The following is an 18544-nucleotide window of genomic DNA, read 5'->3' as shown; positions in this document are numbered from 1 at the left end:
TTCTGCTTGGAGCCGATACAAATGGGACAGGCCTCGACCCTGCCCAAAGAAAAAGCTTAAAGATACTAAGAAAACAAGATAGTGTTGGGTGTATGATAAAGATATAGAACTGGGGCAAGGGGGGGGTGGTTGTTAAATTATCATTTGTTATCACTTGTGTACTTAGGAAAGCTAACATTTAAAGGGCAGAAGATGCACATACGTGCACCACAGCAAGCCATATTTGGTTTTCTTTCCAGCTACCATGTTCCACAGAAAGCAACACTACTGGTTAATCCAAAGTTTACCTTGAGCAGTTGGAAAGAAGAGGAAGGTTTGAGTAATGATCTGAAAACAAAGGAAAGCTGCTCAGCTACACTATGCAGCTTCCTTCTCAATTTTGGAAAGAAACACAAGTGGCAGGAGAAGTTTGAAGCATGATGGAAAAAATCATTACCCTGAAATGGGAATAAAACTAAACTTAAAGGTTCAGAACAACTGCATAGCTATCCTTGTTTGGCTAGTTTTAAGTGCCAACACTGTTGTAAGAACTTCAGCATAACAGAAAAATCTGTTGGAAACAGATGAGCTTGGAAATAACTGTATTCACACTCTTCCTTGGTTGCATTTATTGTGCACAAACTTCAGTCACATTTTACTGCTTTTCAAAGAAATGCTAGAAATTGACATAGACAATCACATCAAAACCTGAGTTCTAAAAACAAATAACTTTATTCCTTACATGTACACTATAAAATTCTGGCTGCATTTTCAAGAAACAACAGTTAAGGAGAACAGTCTAGTGTTGGATAGCAGCAAAACCTCCAATATTTATTGTTTTCCTTGGAAAGAGACAACCCCCATATATTTATTGCACACTAAACTGTCTAGGTACTTCTAAAGTTGTGCCCTAACACCAAAGTAGGATGAATTAATTTTCCTTTCTTATATTCAACTACAAGACCACTCCTCTTGAGAGTCTTATTCCCAGTTTTGATTAGTGATTACCCTTTCCCCACAGAGGTATTGGCTTCTAAAATAATTCTTTGTCTTCATTGGTAGACAGAATAGTACCCAGAACAAAATGTTTCTTTCACCAGCCTTAATTCACCATAAATTAAAACCAAGAATTCTTGTTTCTTCAACTTCTAAAACACCCTTCTGTCTTCTGCTGTTTTCTACTTCCCCTCATGCATCATTTCAGCTTTTGAATCAAGATGCTGACTTTCTGAAGGGCCAAATTGAAGAGCAAGTAGGTAACAGGCATTTTGACAGCAGCTTTAAAAGCATTCAACAGAAGTCACTTACCAGATCAATGAAAAAGCTTACGCTCAAGTATTTTTGCTTTGTTAGTTCAGTTGGCAGAGTAGGAGTCCTGTTACTAACACAAACTCCTAGTAGTGGGGTAGTCATCAGCCCTGAGGATCCCTCTTAAGAGTTGTAAAGCCAGAATTCTGAACAATTCCTTATCATAGCATGGTTTTTGTACCACAAACTTGTATGTGAGATTTACAGTTTTAGGGCACCCACCACTTTTTTATAATCCTAAGTGAGATGCCAAATTTCTCCAGTTACCTGAAAAAGGAGAAAAGGAGACATCTAGAAAACAAGTATCTGTATTGGATTATTGAAAGTACACCGCCTCTATACCCGGAAGTAAAGGGAATCAGTGACAGAACACATCTAGTCTCAGCTTCAGCAATAGAAACTACATATACATCCCTTGCAAAGTCAGATCTTTCTAGGGAACAAATTTGTATTCCAGAAATATAAAATACTTTGGTAGCTTGAAGCTTAAAGGTTACACAGCAGTACAAAATAATAGCAACAACTGGGCAAAGTTAAAACATTAACTCAGGTCCAACTTTAACTTATGAGGAATTAAAAATCCTTGAAGCTGCTGAAATTTTTTCCAAAACTGATGATTTGAAGAGAGCCAGGGTGTCCAGTTGTAATAGGTCTATAGTGCATGCAGAGGTTATCCTTCCAACTTAACTTCTATTTCAAAACGTGAAAAACGATTGTAGAGTCACATCTATAGAAGTCAGTCTGGATATTACATTATTTCACATTCCCCTCCAGCGCTCCAGCAGCAGTTTTCCAAATGCTGTCAAGTTTTGATTCGCTGAGATGTTAACGCCAATAGTCTCTTGCTGAGCAGTGCGTTGTGTCGCTGAAGATACTCTATTACATCTCCTTGCTTCTCAACTATCTCTTCTAAACTGGAATTTTCCCTTGAAGCAACAAAAGTAAATACAGGTTTCAGTAAATGACAGCAGCCTTTTAATATGTGAAGTGTCAGAGCTAATTAACACATACTTAAAGAGTTGCTTCCTTTAGTTTCATTTGCGCTGGGATCAACTAATTTTTGAGGGAAGAGGGAATCTACAACTATACCTCTAACTCTATTTTGCATGGGAAGGCAGGTAGAGAAAATTTGGCTGAACCTCATGCCATGTATCCACAACCGAGTTATATATTTCCTGCTAGACAGAGTGAGTATCTTACTGTTTAAGAAACAAAGAAACATGCTAGAATTGTGTAAGAACCATGGAACCTTTCCCACACACATTAGGAAGCTTGTTTTGAGCAGGCATAATGTTGCTGTTCAGCTGTAGTAGATCATAAGCTGTTTAAGACAAATCTCTTGATTAACCTGCAGAAGCATACATTATATGCTACTATATACAGCAATATCTGTCACATACCATGACAGCATCAGTACCAAAACATTGTGCTATTTCAGATCTACAACCAGCCTCCCCCCCCTTAAAACATATCCAGCTTTCAGATATGTCTCATTTTAACTCCAATAGTAACACTGCAACATTTAAAGAAAGCTCACTTAATTGAGGGGAAAAGAGTACAGAATTTTGTCAAATCTAATTAGGAAATTGTAAGATACAGGATACAGCAAGATGAAGTACCAATGCCCGAGTGTAGTTTACTTACATATTATTTCTTATATGTAAGTCTTTCCTTACATAGTATTTCTTCTCAGCTGACTTGGGAATCTGCCCTCTTAGTACACTTGTGAGCATCTTAGTACTGAGAAAGCTGTTCCTCAGTCTTACAGCATTTTGTAGAGGAACACTTCCCATTTCATAGTTCTTAGAAAGTGCTGAGAAGGATATTGAGTGGAAAAAAGCTTAGCTCCAATTGAAAACCTACTGTAGCTAAACTGGGAAAAGTAAAGAGTGTAAGTTTTGCAAACAGAAAGCTTGCAACCTTAACCAGGTTGCACTACCAACTTAAGGCTCCTGATCAGTAGCTTAGGTTGCAAAGGTCACGATATTCAAAAAACATTCTTATAACAAGGTCAACTGAAGGGCTGACAGGATTCACTTTTCAATAGACGTTAACTCCCAAGAGAAAGAGAGTCAGAGTTGTATAGAGCTAAATTAAAATAACGGTTTTGCAATCAGTTCTCACAGGAAGTTTGCACTCTTTAATAAAAAATAAGCAGAGTCTTTTCCTCAGCTGGTCATTGTTGCAGACACATTCCCTGGGCATTTGAGAATTTCTCAGGGGAGAAGATGAATGAGAAAAAAATGAGGTCCACCATGCAATCACCATGGTTTTTATATCAAAATGGAAATCAAACATGGAATCAAAATTCAAGACAACTCTAAATCCTTCCTGTATCCTGGACATCTACTTCCAAGTTCCATAAAAGCATGTGCATACTGCATTTGTGATACCAAGGGAAGTCCCAAGGTATTAGTCATTTCTCATTAGTCAACCTTTCTCTAATTCAATTCTCATATAGAAGTCCATGTTACTTTCAATTCCTAGCTTTTATTAAGTCATACCAGATTGATTTCGGCAACTGGAAAATGTTTGAGCAGTTGGCAGGTACACAAAAAACAAATGAAAAATAAGTCTCAATGCCTGGGACAGTTTCAGTTACTGCTGGACAGCTTCTACTCTCACTGAGACCTTCCCTACTCTTCAAGTGCCCTTCACACCTATAAAGTTCCTTGCCAAATTCAAAACATATCCCAAATCCATTGCTAGACTCTCATGTCCAGCTGCTGGCACAGAACAAAGCTACTAAGTTTTCTTCTTTGTCTATCAACTGTCCACAATCTATTTCCTTCCCTGAAAAAACTGTATGAAGCAGGTATGCTTCTGTAGGCATACTTAAAGTAAGAGTGGTAAGACAACAGCTTTCATCAAACCCCATATAAAATTAACTAAACCAGACTAAGCACAGTTATTTTTATTAAAGATTCATGTAATCAGCCATAAATGGTCAAATCACCTCCGTCCTTATGTTTGAGGATTTCTTTATCATAGTAAATTGTCATTTACTATGGAGAAAGTACAAGACTGCTGCATCTCATCTGAGCATCTAAAATGGGGAGGCTTATGCAAAGTTCCTTCAGAGCTGTTATTCCCACCTCTGGTTCAGCTGACAAGTTTGAGATTGCATGGAAGTCTACAGGAAATTGCACAATTCCATTTGTGCTACCTATATATCATGGCTGAACACAGCAAAAAATGAACATGGAGTTCTTACCTGAATCCAACTTCTGAGGTAATGTGAGTAGGGTAAGCATACATCTTTTCTTCTTCAATTATATCAGGTCTTGGTTTGGCACGATTGAAGTTGCTTATTTTCACTGCAAGAAAGTTTCATAAATTAGTTGGAAAGTGGAGAAAAAAAAAAAAGCTTTAAAACCAGAGTCCAAGTTATAAAAACCAGATGATCCTAAGATTTCCTTAGGATGGGAGATAGAAAGACAATAAAGGAATCTAAGAAATGGGAAAGCAAAAGCAGAATCTATTTCTAATCATTCCTGTAATTGCTTTAATTACAAGTCAGTGATAATTTAGCAATTTATTCACTGGTTCACTTTTTCTATTCCCCTCAGTCCCACTGTTTAAAAGACCTGAATGGGGAAGCTTGAACATACTGCTTAACATCTGAAAAGTTTAATCTGCCACCTAAGAGAGGGTGAAACCTTAGTTGCCTTTTACAGGGTACCAAGATTCAGTCTGCAAGTTCAGGCAAAACTAAGCAACATGCCATAAAAAAATTGTAAGAAGTTTTGTACTAGTAGCTGGTTCAGAATTTCTAGCTTAAGCTCTTCAGTAAATACTAGTTTAACTAGACTAGCTGCAGTGAAGCAGCAGCCTGTTTGCCTGCTCAGACTAGGGCAGACTTGCTACAGAAAGCCATTGTAAACCAAGCAGTCTTGGCTATCAAACCCAGAAGTCATTCCTGGGCACCTGTGAATAAAGCTTAAGGCTAAATTTAACAGACATGGAATAGGGATGGGTGGGAAAAGTTGTAGGCACCCGCTGCATTATTTCAAAAAGGAAGCTGCAAATATTTAAAGCCATTCAATGTCAGATCCTGATTCAGAAAAAATATCAAAATATCCAGAGTATGCATTCGGGACTCTGCAGTTAGGGCTGCTTGTGAAACAATACATCTAATGCCACAAAAAACATTACAGTGCAGCTCTGTGAGAAATCCACACTACTGCAACAGAGAAGGAGTGTCCTTACATGTCAGTACTATGATGGGGTTTATTAAAGGCCACCCTGCTAAAACAATGCCAAGACCCTCCAGAGGTTAGCAAGAGTAAGGCTCAAAGGTTAGTTATTTCTATCATGGTATTTCTCTACAAATAAAACCACAAAGGAATGGATGTGGAATTCTCAACATGTGTTGTTTGTGGGAATGTTGGTCTTTTATTTAAGTGATATTACAAGTATGTGAGAAAGTAATTAAATACATATATTTAGTAAGTCTTTTAAAGCTTTACTCCCTATTCTAGCAGTAAAAAACTTAGAATAGTAAGCTGACATTTAGAGCTGTCTGTATCATACTTCATTCCATGCACTTTTACCTCACTTGAACAATTTATATATGTCAAATCTATTATAGGACAATCACAGCAATTCCTTGCAGATTTCTGAATCTCTGCCTCTGCATACTACAGCTATATACGCACACTGTGACATGGAGATAATTTTAAGGAAGGCAGCAGTCCTTCACAGAACATTGTAATTCTAGATACTTCCTCTTGCTTGCTGGAGCTGTTTATGAATTATATGATAGACAATCAGGTATTCCTGATTTGTGAGACAGAATTATTTTACAGAAAATAAATCAGGTACATAAACTTCTACAGATAAGCATTTATGTCTCATTCTAATAGTTAAATAACTAGCTCACTCTCAAGAAACAATATGCCAATTGGTGCTGCCTTCTCTCCAAAATTAGGAATAACATGCTAATACAAAAAAAAAGGGTGGGCCAGTAGTTTTTAGTGTAAATTTATCTTTTTCTCCCCATTGTTGCTCAGATGATACTATCTTAGCAGTATCTGCTAAGTGCTTGCCTTGAAGAGGGGCATTCTAAAACTCAGTAGAGGGCTGCCCTTAAAACTATCCCATTGAAGAAGCTTCATGCTTCCACCCAGCCACATACTCTGCTCTGTGAGAGAAAAAAAACATCTGAATGTCATTATTACTACAGATTCTCAAGGTATTTTCAAAATTGGCTGAATACATTTGTTTTGCATCTGCAGAGCCTTAATTTAATATTAAAATGTTGAAAAACCTTAAAACCCACCACTACAGGTAAGACAGACATGCAAACAGTCTCTCAGCTTACTTCAACAAGCACTGGGATTAAAAACAAGAAAACTAGTTACACTACCCAATGGAAAAAGCAACCTAGGGTGACTGGAAGTGCTCCTCATCCTGCAGCAGGTGTAAAGTCACATAAAAATTAAACCCTAGTTTTGTACACCAAGCTTTAGAGAATGAATTTTACATTGATTTGGGGCTGCTCAGGAGATAAGGTAGCTGTTGGTAGAACACATTGCCTTACTCCTTCCTAGTAATGCAACTTTTCCCCTTTGTTCCAGGATTCAGTGGACACTTCAAGTTTGTTTGAGCTGGAAAGCAGAACACTGCACCCCACAACTTCCTTGTATACCCTGGTTAATGAATTTGAAGGTCACAAGAAGTGGCATAGTACAAGTCAGGAAACAATACCCTTTTGGTGACAAATAAGCAAAAAAATAGTTTGAGAGCTCTTACAGAAGTACAGGCTGACCTTACTACTATGCAGGTCATCCTTCTTGCACTTATCCTTTTTGGTCAAGGTAAACATCACACAATGTTACTCTCTGAGCTCCAGCAGGTCTCAGGGCTAGAAATAGCATTTCTCTGGAATTCCTGACATTCTATTAAAGTTTTACAATTAATCTCTTATTCCTAGGAAAGTATGTGTATTCCAGCATTCCTGGAATAGTTTTCTAGGAGTGCCACGACTGCATTCCTTCATTACTGTCTTTTTCTTGCAGAGGACAGTGAGTCTGCCATGTTAGGGAAAGCCTGACAAGCCTGCAGCACTCAGCCTTCTGTACACTTACAAGACAACGACATAATTTAGGGCTGGGACCTTATTTCTTGGTGCATTTTGAATGCTGTGCAGAAGAGTCAAGAATAGGTTTTATTTCCTAGATGAACAAGCTACTTGGCAGTATTTCTCTGTGTGCCATTGCATTACTATGAACATAAAATTTTTCTATTAAGCATTTATTTAACAACATTTTAGATAGTTTTGCAAAGCTGCAAGTGTTTTATCAAGTCTTCATAAGTTACACCAACCCTAAGGCAAATAACCTTACAAACCAATAGTGATAGCACAAAGCAAAGCCTTGTTTTATAACAAGGGTTATAAAACAAAGAGTTTTATAAAGCACTACTGTGGTTTGATATGATCACAGCTTCCAAGAGCCACGCATCTTTTAAATATTCATTAGAACAACTCTTCCATTTTAGTGTCAAAGAGAAACTGAAGCCCTTGGGGTGGACCAGGGAAAGAGGAAGAGGCTGGATAAGGCACTATCAGGTCTGCAAACCCCACATGTAAATCCCAGAGGCAGTTCTGACTAAGCCAGCCAGCTCTTACTGCTTCACAGCTTGTGGTGCATGCATTTGAGAAACACTGATAAACGGACAAACCTTGCTCATGACACTTTCTGAAACAATTAGGCATTGATTGCCACTTCACTGTATGAACAGCTTGGAGATAACATGAAGCCTTCATTTAGCAGCCCTTGGAATCAAATCAAGCCTTTTCCCAATTTCTTTAGTTCTCCTTCTACAAGCACAGAATCGTTTTGTATTTATAATGGTAGTTAAATGCCTTGGGTACCCCAAGTGAACTCCTGTGAGGGCAAACAAAACACTTGAGTACCAGCTATAATGAATATCACAAAAGAAGGCAAAGCTTGCCTCTCTCACCTGTGTAAATCACTAAGCATGTCAGGGAACTAATCATCTCCAGGCTCAGGACTCCCAGGAAAAGATACAGGTACACTTTGCTGTGATCGGGAAAGGAATGCTGCACTGACAGAATCAAGAGCAGGGCTGTATTACCTAGAAAACAAATGTTATATTTTACAGATTTACTAATTTTATTAGTTACTGAAAATAAACTAATATTTTCTTATCCCCAGTATCTCCATTAGGCTGCAACACTTCAGTAATGCTTTTCTATTTCATATCATGCTTGTTGCCCATACAGCTAATTTCCTTAATGTGCAAGCTTATACCTGCTGGTTTCATTTCAGCATACGCCTGTAATGGTAGACAATTATGAGTTTTCTTATAGATTCTTCTGACTTAAAAAACATGCTAAAAATACCTAGAAGAGGTACATGGGCTTAAATAGTTTCTGACTTTGCTGACGCTATCCATCTTAGCCATTCGTTCAACTCCTAAGAGATCATATAAGTCAGCAGAAAATGAGGGAGTATTTTCCTTCAAGTAGTAGATTTTAAATATATTTAAATGAGGCTAACAGTGCAAAAAAACCTAAACACCTTCCTTTCAACTTTCCTACTTGACTAGGTGTCCACTTGCCCAGCTATTATCTTAATACTTGAACATTACTGAAAGTTTAATTGAAATGAGTACAATTAGACAAGGAGAAAAAAATACTGAGTTACAGGCCTAAAAATCTTTTCTAATACAGAGTATGAAGTGTTCTCTTCCTTCCTGTAAAAATGTTATAACCAGTGTCTGCATCAGGAGCTGAATTCATAAAGACCATTAACATAGCTAGGGAACTGTGCAGTTCTCTTTCCTACTGTGTCAGTCAAGTGAAGGAAGTGGCATCAGCAGTCATTACCATGGCAGGAAGTTTGCAGTAATGGAAGAACTACCTTCTGAATTCTGAGATGATCAAAATTCTACAGAACACACCTGATTGCATCTGAACATTCACAAATGCCCAGAATTTGCCTAGGAGGCGAGAAGTGGGCTCCATCCAAGACTTAAAGCAGGGCAAAGTAATGCCGATTGCACTGCAGCAGGCAGAAACAATCCTTTTACATCATTAAGCCTCCTGCAGCCTGCTTTTGTCAGTGCACTCCAAACACTTCTACATCTTCAAAGCTCTATCTAGCGGCAAGAGCCTGAAGTGTTGTGCATTTATCAAGCTGACTAGCTCTTTTAGGGACTGTGTGGAAAGAAAGCTATGGTTTCATATAGAACAGGATCACTTCACTTATTAATTCTGGTGAAAAAAATCTACTCCAGGAGGGAGGCAGGATTTTAAGAGGCAAAACTACTGGAAAAGTCATCAGTCTGCCCCCTCTTCCACTGCTATTTGTAGGAAAAATCCTCTTAAATTAGACAGATTTCTGATTTGAAAGTGATTTGTATAAAAGCTTCACCAGTTAATTGCACCAACACTTTACAGCTAAACTTGTCAAAGATGCAAATTTAAAATATAGTTAAATCACTCCTATATGCCATTTTTTGTCCATAGAAAGTAGAAAAAGGCAGTCAGATATAGAGCTGCTACAGATCCTCAGTGAAGGCCAATGAGAAAATTAGTTATTTCACTGAATTCAGACAACTGATGGGCAACAAACTATTAAAATGTTCCTATGTGGATTGCTGAGCATGAAAAGAGAAGAGCAGCACACTTCCTGGAAATCTAGCAGTCTTACCACATATCAGACAACCACACATCAGTCTTGCCAACCAGACAAATGAATACACAAATCAAGATCACTAGCAGTGAAACACAGACCTTGCTGACTGAATACTTCATGGCTGAAGACTAAACGTTTCACTCAACCTCACAGTCGTATTTTTGCACTACAAGCAGTTCCTTACAACCTGCATCTGGCAGACCAGAAAGAACAGTATAGAGGTTCATCTGACTAAAGTACAATTTGTAAGCACTCATAGGCAGGTTTGTAAAAGTTGGTCATTTATAATATGCAATTATATAAAAACTGTTCAGTCTCTTTCTGTGTCACAGTTTAAAGCTTTAGCTGGAAAAAAACCCCCAAGTTCACTTCACCTGTTGCATGTATCAGCAGTGGAAGCCTTTTCAGATGCCTTGTTGATCTGTATATAGAGAAGTAACCTCCTCTTCTGACTCTGCTGTGGTGGTGCTGGACATACCATTCAAAAATAACATGCAGAACCCACAGAACTACTTTTGCAATTATTATGACAGTCTGCACTTTAAGTGGGTGAGTGTAGTTTCCAGGGCACTTATCTTGGTTTGGATTGGGGTAAGAACAAAACATAGCTGCTAAAAATGCTAGAACAACAAAAGCAACCTGGAAGAGAAAGGAATAGAGAAAAATCTTTAAAGTCAACATTTAGCTATACATATGAAAAGAACCTTGAAACATAAAACCAGGATTATGTAGTTAATTCATTATGCATTACTTTCTGAATTTATTTTATTAGAGCTGAGGTAACATATAAAACATTAGAAACTTGTTACAACCACTACCTGTCACTCTGGGAACACAGAGGTGACTGAAATTGCTAAGTAGTAAGACTGACTTCCAGGGGGCAACCAATCTCCAGCAGAACAGAGCTAATAATTGTCACCCTTCCCAGAATTTCTACTAAATCAATTGCACTGTTCCTTGAGTCTTCATAGTGAATTTATTTCATTTCTGGGCTCTCCTTACTATGCATTTTTACTTTAAGGAAAACTTGATTTATGCTCCTATAACAGAGAAATCACATGTTTCAGACTCATTCAATTCCTCTTAATGCTGCTCTGTGGATTAGGCTCTTATCTTATTGGTACAGTCTATGTTTCCTTAAACTGACATTTCCTAAGTGAAAAATCAATGCTTTCCTGCCGCCAGTGAAGATCATCTCCAGGTTGACATTAGAAAAGTGAATCATCATAGTAACTTAAAGTGAATTATTAGCACTGGGTAGGTGTCTTTGCCAATTGGTAATCATTCTTCAGTATATTTACCATGAGATTTTTCCATTTTACCTTTTTACTTATGTCAGAAAAACCATATAGATTGTCAGTCAGATTGCACATATAGTCAGATTGCATATACACTTATCCTTTCAGACAATTACCATTATGCCATAACTTTTCCTGTCTTCTAGACTCCTCTCCAAATTTTCAGCATTAGCAGTGACCATCAGCAATCTTTTGGCCAACTAGAAAGCAAAGCTGTGGATGTATATTACCTGTAGTATATGTATACACACAGGGCTTTTAATATTTATAGAGTTTTGTCACAGAAGTTATTTTCTCTACTGTGTTCATTCAGTGAACAAGAACAAAATTACACTTCCTCATCCTGGCTCATTCTGTAGAACAGGAATATTTTTAAAACAAAACTGTAAAGAAAAGCAACTCCCACCAATACAGAAATAAATGGAGAGCTACTAATACACAAAACATTAAAAAAATCAATTTGCCTCAAGTCAACAAAAGAGTTCTAATTCACTTAGCTCAAAAAAGGTGTCAGATGTTCTGCATGTCATAACTGACAGAAACAGCACATCAGAACTGAAGATAAGAGAAAGTACCCAATTTTCATTTGCTGCCTTTGTTTCCACACTTACTTCTATGAGTATTTAAGATCCCACCACTGTCTTGAACTTATATTTCCTATTTTCATACCTTCTCAACCAGCACTCTTCACAGAAATTAACTTTTCAGAACCACTTAGTTACTTTTGAGACAAACTGCCCTCAGCTTGCTCTGGTTGTGACCAGAGTTAGGTAACTGGGAAAGGAGCAAGAAAGGGGAATAATTTTCACACAATTGGCAATACCTAAAAAAGACATACACTACAGATGACAGATAGAAGGTTGAAGGAAAGAAGTCCAAACTAAAATAGGAATATACCCCACATCATCCATAAAACCATTACTTCAAATACAAATTAGATACCCTATTATCTTGAGATAGATTAAATTGCTAGCTTAAGTAGTTAAATAAGAGGAAGGTTTATAATTTGTTTAATCTATTATTTTACCACCTCATTTTCTTACAAAGCTAAGAATAATTCAGGTATTTTATTTTATCTGTTTACTGCTTAGTTTGCCATTTTATAATAGTGTTACAATTAGTTCTACTCCTTCCAGGTGTTAGGAATGCAGAAAATGGCTATATTAAACTGAAACAAGAAGGAATTGCATCTCTACTAAACTACTACAGCAGTGTAGGCAAGAGGAAACAGGAAACTGTCATTTGGAATGGTATTTATTAAATATGTTTTGCTTGCATTGTTGGGCAGTTCAATATTACGTGTTTTACCCACCACATATTTTTACATACAAAAAGTTATTCTTGTAAAGAGTAGTATTTAACTTCAATTTGGTGTATGTGCACACACAGAGAGGATTAAAGAAAGGATTAATATGAAGACATTATTTCTAGCTTGTACTCTTCACATTGCTCTCCAGCCTCCTGATGGGAGGCCTTCAGAAAAGCAAGGCTTGGCAAAAGAAAAGACACTCAAAAACCCAGTCCCACCACAGTCCAGCATATCCTACCCAGTTTCCAAAACTGTATGTAACTAGGCAGCTGCACCACAACAGCTATTTTGCTACCTAACTCCATTTCTTGGCACAGGAAGGTGGAGAAGAAATACTCCAAGTTACATACAAATTGCTATAGAGATGCATTACAGCTTTACTGCATAATACTATGATGGCTTAACTTCTCCAGGACATTTACTCCTTTGGCAGGCTGTGCATCAGAAGCTAACCTGTCCTCTCTCCATATTCCACAAGATTAATGCACATTTGCAGAAGGACAGGGGAAGGAAATCCAATAAGCTTGTTTTCCCTATCCATATTCTCAGTGAGAGAGACAGTGCCACCATTATAATGCTGTTTTGCCAACAGAAAAGGCTACTTCTCCATTTTGCTCCAAGGACCAACTAGTCACTGAAGCAGGTTCAGCAATAGCAATGAGACTTAAGCCATGAAAACATGTGTTGACAGATGCCACAGAAGTTTTCCCATTTCATCTACCCACACTTTTCTCCATTTGCAGGAGAGAGGAAAAGGTGGGAGGAGAATAGGCAGCACTTTCCTAGGATATGGGTGACTGAGATTTGGCTGTATCAGTTATAGTAGTAGATAGCAAAGCCCCAAGGCTTGGCAGAAAAATAATTACTGCTGTATTACCAATTGCAGACTTCAAGTGCCTTCTATAAGGGAAGGGCACAGCTCTTCCTTAGGGAAGGGAATAAGGCTGGACACATGGTTTCCATTGGGAATTTTGGTAGTCTACTCAGCAGAACAGCAGAGGTCTTTCTTAGGTCTACTTCACAGCCAGAGGGGCATTTCTTGATACCACTACAAGGTCCACAGAACACCTACTCTTGAAATTAGATGGCTAAAGCACATTGAACAACTTTATGCAGTTGCCCAAAGAGAAACCTTAGAGGTCAGTATATTATTTTAAAGTCCTGGCAAAGAGCGTGTTTTCAAGAGCAGTGGGCACTGTATTTTTTTGTTTGAGATCAAATGAAGCTCTAAAATAGCTTGTGTCATTGCTACTATAGAATCAAAGAATATAGGTAGGAAAAGACCCTTAAGATGATCAAGTCCACCCTTTACTTAACACTACCATGCCCACCACTAACCCATGTCCCTAAAAGACATGAAAGTGCCACTTCAGACAGATCTTAGGCTCAGAGCTCTTCAGCCTTCCTTCTTCATATCTGGTTGCCACGTACTCAGAAGCAACAACAAGCCTATTCAGCTTATCAAGGAAAAACTCATTTACTAGGCAGGACTCTCTCTGCTTCTGTCTACCAGTCCCCATAAATGCCTAGATACTGTTCAGTATTTGGGCTTTTCGCTCTTAACCTCCAGAAGTGAGAGCAGGAAGTAACATTTAGATTAATTTCCCTCTCTATCCACTACCATGCAACAGCCCCATAGCACATCCAGCTTTACTTGCTTAGTTACTTTCTCTCTGAAATAAGAAGGCACAGTATCAAAATTATCTCAGCCCTCTATAACAAGTATAGCACTTCTACAGCAATAATATTATTTTTAAGGTACAGGTCCAACAGCATAGAAGAACTACTATTTACAATGATCTTCTGCCTAACAAGATGCATGACAGTGCCAACAACCAGAATGAGAAGGCAGCAAGTATCTTATAGCATATACACTATCAAAATTTATTGGCAAAGGGGACCTCACTGTTTTGGAAGAGTGTATGCAATCCGCTGTTGTATCATCAGAATTCTGTCACATGGACAGTGGATTTTGAAGGATTCAGAAGAGAGAGAGCAAGTTTACTTATGGAAATCATACTTCTTAAACTTACATGTATTAGCAACAGGAAATTGGCAAGGAGTACTGCTGGGATAGCATGAAATCTTGGCCTCAGCTGAGAATGCAATGTATGAGAAGAAATGAGTGGTGCGTCCAGTAGAGGATCATCTTCCAAACTCTGTGTTATTTCCAAGGAACCCTGGAACAGAAGGAGAGGGCAAACAACAGCAACAGGTAAGCTCTGAAAGTAAAGTACAAAGGTTTAAGAATTTTGTCTTAGCAAATCAAACCTCAAGGGGGGGATGTCCTGGGGTGACTTTATGATACTTGTATCCCCAATCATCTGTTCTGTTGGTGCTGGATATTGAGTTCTGCAGCTTTAAGGCTGGTTCCAGGAGTGAAGGGGGAGGGAAGAGGTGCAGAGTTTGTTATCAGAGACTGCACTTGCTCCCCCTCATCCTTCACACAGACTGTGTTGTCTGCAGTGGACAGCAGGAGAGAGCCCTCCTTTGCTATTAGTTTTTACTAGCTGAGGCAGAGAAGCTCCCTGGACTGTGTTTTTTTTTTTTTTTTTTCTTGGTGTTGTTCAAACCTGCTCTGGGCTGAAAACCCAGAAGAAGAGCACCTGGAGCTCACACCTGTGTCCCACCAGGCCTGACCTGGGCCATGGCATTTCCCAGCACTGGAGGGACAAAACAGACTGAGTGAGCTGGGCTGCAACCCACAGAAGGGACTCCGCTGAATTTGTCATCTCTTCTGAGTGGCAAGAGGTTTTGCTGTTCGGTATTGTTCACTTTTGTGCTTGGGAGTTCTTTGCCTGTTAAATAAACAGGTTTTTTTCCACTTCTCTCCAAAGAAATATTTTCCCGAACCAGCTGGGAGAGGGACCACTTGAATCTGTTTCCTAAAGGGACCCCATTTGAAGTCTTCTCCCTGATTTGCCCTAAACCAGGACAGGAGAAAAACCCCACTCGGTTAATATCTTGAGAAAGCTCTTAAACTATAGGTAAACGCTCATGACATCTTTATGTGAGAACTCAGACCCTGAGTAATCCAACATTAATCTGCCTCCTAGTATCACACTGAGCCTTCAGGAACTTCAGTCTTTCAAATGCATTACAAGTATCTGAGCTTCAACCCTGAGAGATGTCAGAAGCATCAGTATATTTACGGGGAAAAACAACAATGTCTCTCTCACATGCTTTACACAGGTACTGCAAAACTCTTTGTTGTTCTTACTTTTGTCCAGCTACAGCTGGAAAAAACAACAAAGCTGCAGTGTAACAGTTCTGAGTATTCAGCCTCTAATACTACTGACATGTCAAAACACCTGCAGCAGTAACTAGAGCTGAACTCAGGCAGGAAAGAAGCAGCAGTTCACAGAGGGAAGAAGATGCTACCAAGTGCTGAGCAAGACCTTCTCTGCCTACACTAGAGAGAAAGCAGCCTGCCCTTGTCATGTTGGAGTCAAGTATTAGATCTTTGATTTCACATTCAGCTCAAATGTATTGTCTTCAACTATGTAGGAGGTAAAACTAAGTACAGATGGAGAGAAAAGCCTTGGACAAGGAACTTGCCCCACAGATATGCATCCCTGCTCCTTTCAGGCCAGGACAAGGTCATTCAATATATATTAAGTGGAACATGCACAGGCACTATGATGGCCAAAAACTCCTACAGTTTCTCTCTTAGCTTCCTGTTATGTCCCTTGCCTCAGAAGATAAAGCAACTCAAGACTTCCACTCAAGGTTTGACTACTGTTCTCCTTCAAGATACCAACCACAGCCCAGAACAACAAGACAAGGGCAGACCCCATCCCACTCCAGACTTCTGACTATTTGGACATGCCAGGGTTCACCAGGCTATTTAGTGTTTTATAAACTGGGGACTTCTCCTTGCCATGAGAGAGATCAGCCTAAGACTCAAGACAAACGAGGCATGCCATTCTAGATACTAGCATGGGAAGAGAGGGATTAGAGCTAGGTTTATACTTTATGCCAATGAGGACAATGCAGATTGTCTCCCCAGTGTTATGTCACCTGCAGACAACTGCCCACAGTGAAGGAAATAGTCATCAAGGGTTCTTTCAGTCAATGACCAGTTTTAGTTTAGAACAGGGAATGCTACACTTGCCCTACCACAGAAGGCCTTTGAACAGACCACTCAGCTATTGATATCTTTTAATTAGCCCAGTCTTTGACTGTAAATGACCCTTACTGAAATACCTGCCTGGTAAGATTACCTTTTACTGCACACCTAAATGTTTACAAATGGCACTCCTTATGTCACTGATATAAAATTCAGAACCTTGAGAGCAAAGATGCCCTCTCTCCCTTGTCTGCCTGTTTTCACAGGCCAGGTGTAATTTTAAGCTCTGAAAGCAAGGACCCACTGAAGCAGCCAAGGTATCTTGCCTTATTCTTTAGATTGCACATTAGTAAAAAATTCATTACTATGAGGGTGAAGAGACACTGGAACAGGTTGCCCAATGAAGCTACAGATGCCCATTCTTGGAAGTGTTCAAGGCCAGGCTGGCTGGGGTTTTGAACAAGCTGGTCTAGCAGAAAGGATTCTTGCCATGCCAGGGGCAGTTGAAAATAGATCTTTAAAAAAACTTTCAACCCAAACTATTCTATGATCACAGAATCAATAATGGGTTAACAGCTCACAGCTCCCACAAACACAGCAATTCTCCTTAGGAAAACATCCTTTGTCTCATGGGAACAAATGATTCACCATTTCTTGAATACCATGAGGGATCAGGGCACTCCATCAGAGACAAAGCTTTATCAGAGCTTTGACCACGCTACTTTCTCACAAGACTGGCTACAGTCCATCTATGCATCCTAAAACACACTTAGCATTAGGAAGCACTAGATGACACCATCTCTCCAGATAGATTTTATTACAGACAACATTCCAGAAAGGACTGGAATTAAAGCATGGGATACGGTGATGCCACGCAGTCAATCTGACATAAGGAAAGCTTCCTAGCTGGAGCAAACACTGGTTTAAGATCAGCCAAAACCACAGCTGTCAAAAGTCAAAAAGCCTTAAATCCAGACTTGTTTGGCACTGCTATTGAGCACAGGTTAAAGCTTTAGCCTCTTGGCTCCCGGACCCACTTCCAGCCTGTGACCGCTTCCACAGCAGCCCAGCGCCAGGAGGAGGAGGGCAAGCACGAACAAGCCATAGCCAGCAAGCCTCGCCCACGCAGGCTTCCAGCAGGGGCGGGGAGAAACATTCAAACAAACACAAAAACGCCGTGGTCAAGCCAGCGAACGGCACATAATCCAGAGACGGGTTCCGCCTATGGAAAAATAACCCAGAAAACCTGAAGGAGCCACACGAACAGCCCCGATTAGAGGCTAATAATACCGATTTAAAACAAGCCCAGGCCCAAATGCTTCGGGGATATTCCAAGCCCGGCTGGGGAAGGGCAGCGCGGGGAGCGAGGGGCCGCGGCAGCCTCCTCACTCCGGAGAGAACCACTGGGGAAGGGCCGGGGCCGGCGGGTCCCCCCGGAAGAAGCAGATAAAGCCTCGGGCGCCCGGGACGGAAAACAGCCGGAAGGAAGAGACGGTAGGGAGCACGAGGCGCCCGCCCTCAGCTGCAGCCCGGCCGCTCACCCGGGCGGGGTCCCCGCGGCCACGGCCCCGCTCCCGCCCGCCGCGCTCACGTTGTCCAGGTCCTGCCGCTGCCTCCCCGCCGTCAGCGCCATCGCCGCCTCCCGCCACAGCCGCCCTGGCTGGGTGTCTCTGGCACGGCCCTGCCGCCACAGGCTGGCCACGGGCAGCGCCGCCGCCCCGCCCCGCTAGCAGCGACCCCGGCCGCCATTGGGCCCGCGCTGCGCCAGCGCCGCCCCGGGGCGCGGCCGTGCCGGCGGAGGGGCCGGGACCGGGGGACCAGGACCAGGACCGGGGCCGGGGGGCCGGGGCTCCGGGCGCCCCAGGTCCGTGCCCCAGCCCGCCCCGGAGGGCCGCGCTGCCCCGTGGCCATGTTC

General features: G+C 40.5%; 1 protein-coding gene across 1 annotated transcript; it reads right to left on the bottom strand.

Moving 5' to 3' along the window:
• Positions 1–688: 688 nt before the first annotated feature.
• On the bottom strand, positions 689–18315 carry TMEM192 (transmembrane protein 192). Its single transcript, XM_062493691.1, has 6 exons — positions 18221–18315; positions 14594–14740; positions 10328–10592; positions 8254–8388; positions 4502–4604; positions 689–2213 (listed from the first exon to the last, which is right to left on the bottom strand). Exons 1-6 carry the CDS (start codon positions 18260–18262, stop codon positions 2090–2092), a joined length of 816 nt encoding a protein of 271 aa, XP_062349675.1. The 5' UTR covers positions 18263–18315; the 3' UTR covers positions 689–2089.
• Between the last annotated feature and the right edge of the window lie 229 nt (positions 18316–18544).

This window comes from Cinclus cinclus, chromosome 5, assembly GCF_963662255.1.
Source record: "Cinclus cinclus chromosome 5, bCinCin1.1, whole genome shotgun sequence".
In the NCBI taxonomy this organism is placed as follows: Eukaryota; Metazoa; Chordata; class Aves; order Passeriformes; family Cinclidae; genus Cinclus; species Cinclus cinclus.
Note: the sequence above shows the minus strand (reverse complement) of the source record. Positions and strands in the feature narration are given on the sequence as shown.

Coding starts and splice junctions, on each gene's coding strand:
- TMEM192 (XM_062493691.1), bottom strand. CDS start 18,262: ATGGCGCTGACGGCGGGGAGGCAGCGGCAGGACCTGGACAAC. Junction 10,593..14,593: donor ATTTCCTGTTGCTAATACAT/GTAAGTTTAAGA, acceptor TTTCTCTTCCAG/GTTGCTTTTGTTGTTCTAGC. Junction 4,605..8,253: donor ATGCTTAGTGATTTACACAG/GTGAGAGAGGCA, acceptor ACTTTCTTGCAG/TGAAAATAAGCAACTTCAAT.